This window comes from Montipora capricornis, chromosome 10, assembly GCF_036669925.1.
Source record: "Montipora capricornis isolate CH-2021 chromosome 10, ASM3666992v2, whole genome shotgun sequence".
Taxonomy (NCBI): domain Eukaryota; kingdom Metazoa; phylum Cnidaria; class Anthozoa; order Scleractinia; family Acroporidae; genus Montipora; species Montipora capricornis.
Window position 1 is genome coordinate 70,344,155 of NC_090892.1, and position 10,000 is coordinate 70,354,154.

At 41.3% G+C, this 10,000-nt stretch overlaps 1 protein-coding gene across 3 annotated transcripts in view; it reads left to right on the top strand.

Annotated features, from left to right (window-relative positions):
* Positions 1-10,000, top strand: part of LOC138021336 (WD repeat-containing protein 97-like) — a 26,166-nt gene that overhangs the window by 5,830 nt on the left and 10,336 nt on the right. For all 3 annotated transcript variants that reach the window (XM_068868181.1, XM_068868182.1, XM_068868183.1), the window contains exons 7-17: positions 1-11; positions 703-838; positions 2,290-2,394; positions 4,000-4,046; positions 4,550-4,750; positions 4,945-5,014; positions 6,073-6,255; positions 6,611-6,856; positions 7,412-7,638; positions 7,872-8,296; positions 9,123-9,549. The exon at positions 1-11 is cut by the window's left edge and continues 29 nt beyond it. In XM_068868181.1, the coding sequence (XP_068724282.1) occupies positions 1-11; positions 703-838; positions 2,290-2,394; positions 4,000-4,046; positions 4,550-4,750; positions 4,945-5,014; positions 6,073-6,255; positions 6,611-6,856; positions 7,412-7,638; positions 7,872-8,296; positions 9,123-9,549 (2,078 nt within the window). The remainder of the gene's footprint in view (positions 12-702; positions 839-2,289; positions 2,395-3,999; positions 4,047-4,549; positions 4,751-4,944; positions 5,015-6,072; positions 6,256-6,610; positions 6,857-7,411; positions 7,639-7,871; positions 8,297-9,122; positions 9,550-10,000) is intronic.

Consider the following 10,000-nt stretch of genomic DNA (forward strand, 5'->3'; position numbering starts at 1 on the left):
CACATCCAAGAGTAAGTACACTTGTAAGACAGTTGACCCTGCATGAAATCGGTTTCTCATTTCAGAGAAGGTAATCTGATTCTTGAGTAATTTGCTTAAATTTAAATTGACTGCATGTTTCTTGGTCTCCGTTTTCAATACCTGCAAAGATGGAGTGTGCATTTAGGGGGTACAGGGATGTTGCAGTGGGTTCAGTTTGTCGGTTCTCTACTCTGCACCGAGAGGTTTTGTCTGGGTACTCCGGTTTCCCATCTCATCAAAAACCAACATTTGACTTGATTTGCGCTGATTGTTAATTTCAGTTGACAGTGTCCCCAATTAGTGCTCCAGCGCTAAAACGACTAGAGGTCTACTTAAATAAAGTTCCTTTCCTTTTTTTTGCCATTGCTAGGCGTAATCAACTGAAATCTTAGTGTTGTATTTCCACCAAATAGGGTGATATGCCTTTAAGAGTCCTTCTTTTACCAACGTTAACATTTACTAGCTTCTTCTTCTGCTTCATTACAGCAAGGCAATTGCCATTAATCTAATTTTATGACCTCAGGCTCCCACGAATCCCCTGAATCTCGGAGGTCCTCTATCTTCGACTCCTTTTGGGGCACTCGGATTTTTTCCGAGCATCACCGAGTTATCATCAGGAAAAATTCATCTCTGTATTATTAGACAAATATTAGACTTTGCTTATTGCTTTTCTTTTCACAGATGCCAATGAGACTCTTGTGTACATGCAGTGACGCTACAGTACGCCTGTTGTCACCAGGCTCTGGCGAATGTATCACCACAATGCTGTTACCAAGCATGAGTGTCGTAACTGATGTGGCTTATGCGGCAGCAGAAAGTAGGCTGTGATAATATAGAGCGGTTTTCCATTGAGTGACGTAAAAGCAAAGTAACAGCTAGGCCAATCAAAAAAGACGTAGAGAAGCAAAAGAGCCAATCGTGTCGCAAAGCGCGGCTAAGCTCGTGAAGTGACTGAGGTTGTTTTGTCCGATTGGCTGAGAATGTGATACAAGAGTTTCAAGTTCATCGGGATCTAATCGTAGCAATGTAAAAAAAAAAAAAACCTATCGTGAAATTGCTTTCGATACCCGATTTAAAATCGCTCTAAAAATGACAAGTGGGTAATTACACAAGATTGCAGCTTAAAAGCAGCTCTAGTGTTTTTTTACATTCACGTCCCCAGAGTTCGCTTTTCTTTTGGTCTGCGCCAGGAACACGTTCACAGCCAAAAATACGCGCAGTGAGTCGCGGTAATGTTGTAACCGTTGACAACCTTCATTGTTTAAATGTATTGTTTTTGACTTTCTTGACTATAATAGTTGCACAGGGAGCCCCATTTTCATCGGGAATACGGTCGTTGAGCGTGTGCGCATGTGCGGTGTCACTATCGCAGACGACCTAAAGTGGGACTTCCACTGTGACATTATAGTCAGGAAAGCTAACAAACGGCTATATGCCTTACGTCAGCTGAAGAAGTGTGGTGTCAGCGATCAAGATATCATCGTAGTTTATTGCTCCGTTGTAAAATCAGTACTGGAATACGGTTGCGTGGTTTTTAATAACATGTAGAAATCAGAATCGTTTATAGAGAGAGTTCAGAAACGAGCAATTAACAATATCTTCCCCGGCGCTCATTAATGCAGGCCTCGCAGCACTCGAGTCTCGCCGCATAGATTTATGTAAACGGTACATGTCAAACTTGCACTTGGACCACCCGGTTAGGAAGCTAGCGTATACTAGGACCCTGTTTGTCCAACATGATTATTGCACGAGGTCGGGCACCAGAATACGCCCTCTTAGAACAAGAACTAATAGACTAATTATTATTTATTCCTAATCTCTCGGTAATTCAGAGCTTGCTCTGCGAGAGGGTTAATAAACACTTTTATTATTATGATTTATTATTAATATTACAATTTTAAATTTCTGAGAATGCGCACAAGATCCGGAAGTTCGTGATTCGCGGACTTCCTGCTTTGGCTGTAGCTAGAGTCCTTATTCTTGACCCTGACCAAAAGTGGACTCTAGGGACGAGGATGGTTTTTTATCACTAACACTATTAAAAAGGGGGACCTCTCCTTCGGTGAGAACTCCTCCCAGACACCAAATATTGAAATTGCAGGCTTTGTAGCACAGTAGTATCTCGTCTCCGAGTGTCCAGAGAGACTACGAAAATAATCAAAGTCTTAGCAGTTTTCGTCAGACCAACTGTCCTGTTGGTCATCACTTGGAAATTAAATCAAAATCATCAAAAACTAACTTTATTTCCTGTCTTGTTTGCGTTTTCAGACTTGTTGTTTACGTTGCTCTCAGATGGAAAAATCTTGAAAGCGTCCACGATGACAAACCCGTGTAAGATTCTTCAAGAATGGGACTTGAAGAGGAATTCAAATGGTAACGCGCGCTCACCTTAAAAGTTTGTTTCTCTTTAATACTGACAGGATTAAAAAAAAGGGTAATAACAGAGAACATATAGGCTTAGACTAAATAAGCTCAGACCGTCTAAGTTAAGGTATGAATATAAATGTGAATTTTTGGAAAACTGAAATTGAAGGTTAAACACATATTTCGTTATATAATGAAACATTAATGCAATTTCTGATAAGCATGTAGCTTATAAATATACGTAAATGCGAAAGAGAAGTCTTTTGCAATTGAGTACTCTGGCTTTTAAGTTGGGAAGTTTTCTAAATAGCGAAAGAATCCCTGGTCTCTGGTATGGAAGACACCGGATTAAGCAAGTAGATGGCTTTTATAAAAGTACCAACAAGGAGGTTTTGCTGTACTTGTACTTGTTTTATCCTATGCGTTTTCGAAGTCATACTTAAGCAATCGCCAAGATGCAGTAAATTGCCGGTGCCGGTGCCGGATCAATTTTCTATCGCTTTCTACCGTGTAATTTCGCTACGTGTTCACACGGAATTAACCTACTTTAACCTACGTTGGTTTTACCATATGCTAATGCGCAGAGCGCTACTCCGCCAACTCCAAGTCTTCTGCTTGACCTACCTCCCATCCATTCATCCATGCCTTTGCAGTACAAAGTCAAGACGGTCGTCAATCTATCTATTAATCACACTGCGCTAGTGAATTTTCTTTAACTTACAGACTAAATGTTCTTCAACGATTACACTTTATGATGAAGTTCAAATTTTTGCACGAATCCGTCCGATTCCGAACGAAATTATAGCCTTTAAGGACGTTCGCGCCCAAAACGTTCCCACGTACAGATTTTTTTTAAACTTGCCACGCAGAAAGGTAATGATCTACTTTTGCCAAAAAGGCAAAAAAAAATGGGGGGTCACCGTGCTCGTTTTCGAGATCATGAGGTGCATTTTTAGAACATTGCGTTAATTTAAGACGATCTTAGCTTACAACTGTCAGCAATAAAAAAGCTACATGAGTGAAATTTAGATCAGGTAAACGTACTCAGTTCAACATAACTAATATAACTTCATTAACCTTTGCAACTGATGTCTATTTCTGAGGTGAAATAGACCTTGAAAAACGATACATATTAGTCTAAGAAAGAAAACTTCGGTCGCACGAGAGCATAAAAGGCCAAATATTTGTAACTTCTCACGTACAGATTTTTTTTGTTTTTTGTTAAAATGGACAAAATCAAGAAAGGAAGTGATCTACGGAAAGAAAAATGGGGGTCATCGAGCATTCAAGAGAGTAAAATGGCTGCGAAGTTCTCAAAGCGATTGTCTATTCGCACTGTCACGCCATTGCGTGACATTTCCGAGAAGACCTGGGTCCACAGCTATCCCATGATGCCGCATACTTTCATTTTCTATTCTTGTGGAAAATTTTTGCGCCTTTAGCTTCGTGTTTACCTGCGTGGTCTACGATGCATGACGTGTGCGTGACATGTGCGAAAAGATGCGCAGTAGCAATGGGCGCGAACGTCCTTAAATCTTATCTTGTGTCGCGATTTCCTATTGGGTGTTTCGAGGTTTTCTAACGGTTGCGATTATTTACTTTGTCTTTTTTTAGTTCCGAGCGCTTGTAGCTGTCTTTGCCTATACGAATATGTAGCGCAGGTAAGAGCTCAATAGTGTGCTATCTGTCTTCTCCTTTAGATGGTTTCTATGAACATTTATACCACAGTTTTATGAGCATCAGTTTGAGCCCGACCGCCTTTCGTTTGAGTTGAAATCAACGAGCTTCGGCTTCGCTTGCTACAACCCTCGCCAAAAATCCTTGAAACACCCCTTTTCCTGGACAGTGTTGAGATGACATTTTACTGTTTGACTGGTTACAATACCATTGAAAAAGGCGAAAACGGTGGGAAAATGTTCAAATTGTTTCAAGGTTTTTGTCTAAGATTGTAGCTACATTAAAGCGCAAACCATCTCCGAATTCAGCGATTTTAGACGCTTTTTCAAAGCGAGTCGAAGTGCCCATTTGTTTCTTTTAAGGTATGGCAACTCGTGAGTTAAACCTTTTTTTTTTTCTCGCAGTCTTTAACCCGTACTTACTACTCTTGCCTTGAGGAGCCATTCATAAACGCAAGACAACTTACATCAATTTTATTGTTTCGTAGGATGAGTTCGAAGGTGATTCCTGGGGAAATGTTGTTGCAGCTCTGAAATCCAAGAAAAAAGCTGAAGAACTTCAAAATAGCGCGGGGCAAACTAACTCCTACGACAGAACTCTTTTGCTAGGCGGTTGCGTTGATGGCATGATTGTTGTGTTTGAGTGGCAGAGTGAGAGCGCTCCGGGTAGCGTCTCGTTTAAAATAGAGGTACGATTTCAAACTGCCCACGCATTTTTAATCTCATTTTCATAGTTCTTTATTTCACTCTAATGTCCGGTATATTTTCCCTCCGACACTGTGCGCGTTGAGAGTGATCGCTTCTTTTGTTCACCGGTGGCTTAAGTTTAGCTGTTTCCTAGACGGCTGTCTGATCAGAAGAGTTCTTGTCTGTTTTTTTGCAGGCGCACCGAGATGAGGTTATAACAGTGACAGCCAACCCCTTTGTTGACCAAGTCATATCAGCCGGGATGGGTGAGTTTAGAATGTGATACTGGATTTTGATATAACTAAGAAATTCTTATCTTGGAGATTAAAAAAGCCCGGTTTACACTTCAGAAAATTTTCGGCACGGCTCGTGTGAAATTGGCACGGGTGCCTAAAAAGAGATCGGCAAACGTTGTTTACACTACACCATTTTTACCGTATCAAAAATACCGTGCCAAAATTTTTAGGCCCGGGTAAGTTCTCTTGTAGACATGCGCACTTCAACTATAATCAAGAACGTCCGCGTGATTTTGGTGGAGAATGAGCAGCCATCTTGAAATATACGCAAAGAAACCGCTAGCCTATATGAATTAAGGCTCAAATTTGGCCCTTTAAAGTGTTTACACTACTTGTTCTATCCGAACCGTGCCTATTTTTTCAGCACCCGTACCATTTTTACCCGTGCTCGGACTACCTCGCCGAAGGTCCCAGCACGGGTAAGAATTTTGGTTCGGCACGGATGAAATTTGGTACTGACAGGTTGTTTACACTGTAAATTTTATCCTAGCCGAACCTTTATTTTTGGAACCCGTGCCAATTTCACCCGAGCCGTGCCAAAGCGTAAGGGTGCGGTTTTCAGAAGTCGGACTCGGACTTTACACCTCTTTTCACGTTCATGCGACAAATTGTCTCTGCATTTGATAAAATATTAAAGACCGTTCCCCTCTCATTTTAATCCCTAATATTGTTTTCCAACGAATACAGCCTTCCTTCGTCGTTACTGTCCACAAGCGAGGGAGGTGCCTTCGTGCGAAGGCGTCCCTTTCGGGTCGGTCAATATCTTGCTCTGCATCTCATTACGCGCTTTACCGAAGGGTTTTTCGCTTTAAAATTTATTCAGTCGTATGTGCATACACATAAGCTCAGCTTGGTCTTGTTTCTTAGTATTTAGGTAGGTTTCTTTAGTCCTTGAAGAATTCATCTCGTATCCTTCTAAAACTTAATGTGTAGAAATTATAATGGTGTGTTGACCTTAATTCATTTTGCAAGGCTTAGTAAGCATCTCATTTCTTAACCCTAAAAGTGACGCCTTTTTTTGGTTTCAGACCACACAATCAAGATTTGGCGCCTTTTTCCGTTTGCTGAGGAAGCCCTGGCTCCTTTGATGACGTTATACTGTCACGAGACTCCCAAGCTCCTGTCAGTTGCTCATCACAAATTGTGCGCTGCATTCCACGAACCAGCAACTGCTTCTTACAATATCGTGGTATTCAAAACTACACAGAAAAGTAAGCAATTCTTTGAACGTAATTTCTTCCGTATAATTCCGATGTGCAATGCTGGATTCTGGGTGCCTTTTCTAAAAAGGCTTCATGGCCACAAGTTTGAAAAGGTTACTACGCATGTTTAAGAATCTGCCATTTCGGATGGATGCTCTGATTTGTATTAAAACCGATTACGTGTCACGCTTTTTGCGTCATCATTTTCAAGACTCCGCTTTCAAGTTCTGACCACACAATGAACAAAGCGTCGGCTTCGTAAACTCATCCTTAGGCAGCAAAAGATTATTGTAATCTGAAGGATATTAGAAACCTGATTGGTAATGATCTCCCTGTAACTTAGTCATCCAATTTTTCATATCAGAGCGGTTTGACCACGAGAGTGATCTTGACCACGTTGATGACGTCACAGGCCTTGCCAGCTGCCCCAAAATGAGGCTGTTTGCGTCATGCAGCGCGGATGGCTCTGTGAAGATTTGGGACGAGTCCAATCGACTGCTGCGTATAATTAAGTTGAATGCTTCTCCTACCAGCGTTTGCTTTAGTAGTCAGAAAGGAGATCTGATAGTGGGCATTGGAAAAAATCTTCACAAGATAAACTACGCCAGTTGTGAGTATTTGTGTTATGTCGACATTGCAATGTTTTTTGTTTGTTTTTCTTTGATCACTGAAACTGTTAGAGAGCAGACTTACAGTGTCCCATTAATTATTTGTAGCATTAGTAATAGCAAGAGCACGCAAGTACTAGTAGTTGTGCTGTCGGTGAAGGAGGTGGTAATAAGTAGCTAGCCTGCCATCAGGCTCTTCCGTTGAAAATGGCGCTAGTCACCAAGCCCCTATATTTTGACTGCGCATCAACATCAACGGAAGAGCCTGCTTGCAGGCCAGTGAGTAGTAGGTAGTAGCAGTAACAGTAGTACAAGAAGAAATGGTTAGACTTCTTTTCTCGATGAGAAGAATTGAAGTCGCCAGCTTGGTAACCGCAGCTAATTATATCTTTTGTATCTACGGAGGGTATCCGTTTTAGAAAGCCGTAATCTACTGGTCTGTTCTTAGAAAGTAATGATTAACTGCATGCCACAAATAAGTCTCTTAACTATTTGGCACGAGAAAATCCCGCAGATTTCTCAAAGTTCAACGTTTTTTTTTATCTTTTATCTTCTAGACATGCCTCAGTCATATATTTACCGAATGGTTGCGATGGATTTCCGTCGGGTTGTTTCTGAGGCACCGATCGATATTGACTCGGACGTTAAGGATGAGCTGTCACCCGAAGAGTACCAGCGGCTGAGCCGAGTCAAGTCATCTCTGTTTAAATTCAGAGAGTTTAAAGATAAATTGCCTCAGGATGAAATGGAAGAGATCATTCAAGAGGAAGCGAGGAGATCCCAGGTATCGCACTGACGCATTTTTTCAGGACCTCACTCTCCTTGTAGATAAACGTCTTTCCACATTAGGATTGTTATATTGTGCCGATGCTCAAAGTACCATCACCTTTTTTTAGTTAGCTGTATAACGACGATAAGTTGACTTGAACCTATTGTGGTCCATTTTTCACCTCTAAATGAATGCGTCACGGTGTGTGACCCTTGGATTTGCTAATGTTCTTTGCTTTGTTCTTCTAGGCTTTTGCAAAAATCCAGGAACGCGAAAATGAACTCCGCAAGCTGCGAGACGGAACTTACGAATTTAACCGGAAACGACCAAACATTGACTTGGAAACTGTGCGCGGCGAGGCGTTTGAAAGATATTTGGAGATATTTTATAAGCGTCCATGTATCGACCTCCCGGAAAATAACTTTGGGGATGAAGAGTATCCTCGTGAAAAAGAGGAGCCTTATTCATCTGATTTAGGAACAGGTTTTTTCTCAATAAGCCGGAATTCGACGAAATCGAAGAAAGGCACTGCAACGTCTCTGGATAAGGTGGCTCCAAAACCGATCCTGAACTTGTCCATGCCCGAGTTTGAACCAATCACATTGGAAGACGACGATGACGATAAGGGAGTTGCCGATCTAATTCCTGCAAAAGAACAGGATCAGTTGTCTCAGTAAGTAATGAACATAATTATAAGAATTAAGGTATCACAAGATGGAGTTTTGTTCGGTCAATTTTTCAAAAACCGCGACGTCGTGCCTTTACCAAGGGAAACCTAGGGCTAGGGCTAGCGCTAGTTTGCAGATTATCAGCGAATAACTTGTCTGGCGAACAAGTAGGCCACAAGCAGTTTACAAGTGTGGCTGACCATATAAGTCAATGGGGATTTGTTTACAGTATATAGAGGTAAAGAATATTCTTAAAGAGGATAGAAGATATATGAATCGCTCAGATTGAAATTGCGGATGTTAATCAATTTTCTAAGACAAAGAAAATCAAGTTAAGATTCTGCTCATCGCGGCAGTTATTAATACAAGTTATATACTTGAGCAGTAACGAGTCAATGCGGATTTGTTTACAGTATATAGAGGTAAAGAATATTCTTAAAGAGGATAGAAGATATATGAATCGCTCAGATTGAAATTGCGGATGTTAATCAATTTTCTAAGACAAAGAAAATCAAGTTAAGATTCTGCTCATCGCGGCAGTTATTAATACAAGTTATATACTTGAGCAGTAACGAAAGGAAAGCCTGAAAATTTCAGGCTTTCCTTCCGTTACTGCTCAAGTAATGTTAAGTAATAACTGCGATAATCAGCATCTTAACTTGAGTCTCTGCAGTTCAAATATATATGGCTTTCATTATTAACTTTCGTCATAAAAAAGATAATCTTAAGTATTTGCGCGAAAGCCTGAAAAAGTAAAGGCCTAGTTCAGTTGGCCCTTTAAGCTTGTAAGCAATTGATTTGGAATCTTTCTTGAACTTTTGTCGGCTCAAGGTACAGACGTCCCTTTACCATGGAAACTGAGAACGAGATCTATTCACACGAGGAGACAAGCTCCAGAGTTTCTCACTCAGCACCCATCCATAAAGGGCAATTCCGAAGCTATCCCATAGAGCCTCCGCTCGTGAATCGTAATCGCGATCGATACGTAGTCGACGTGCCAAAGTCCAGTCAATACCCCTCACCGAGTTATTCAACGCAGTTAGTATCGCAGAGGCTTTCCCGAATGGCCGCTCACCAAACTGCCCACGAGGAGGACGATGAGGTCTTTGTCATTGCGCCGGATGGTTTTGTTCCAAACTCCGTTGTGGTAGCCATATTTAAAGATTCAATTGAAGAGACAAAAGAGGAGAAAAGAGACACGTGGAAACCGCCTCGTTTGACTGAGGAACAAATTGCGGAATTGGAGAGTAGGAAAAAGGTAGCTAATGCGTTACGGGAGAAGTATTGAGTGTTTCTATTGAAAACGAAGTCAATCAGATTTAGCACCAAAAGGCCATTAGTTAATCTACGATCCGCACACTACACAAAGCTGATCTTACAAACGGTTTTGACATAAATAAGGTCTGTTCACGTATTCCAAATTTCTGTGCTTTATAAGACAACTTGATTTGAAAGCTTAGTAACTTTCGAGCCGAAACTCACGTACGGAGAGATTGTGTACTAAGACTCCGCGGAAAGAGCACCACTCGGAAAACGTTTTTTTTTCACTTTATTACTTCATGTTTGTGAACTGAGAACAAAATAATTCCTTACCCTAACCCTAACTCTCCCTTCCCCGGTAATGCCAAAAGTAAGTGGACTCAGTGGAAGGTCCACCCAAGCAAGTTCTGCTGGAATAGGTAGAGGCGGCGGGGGCGCGGTTAACGTTT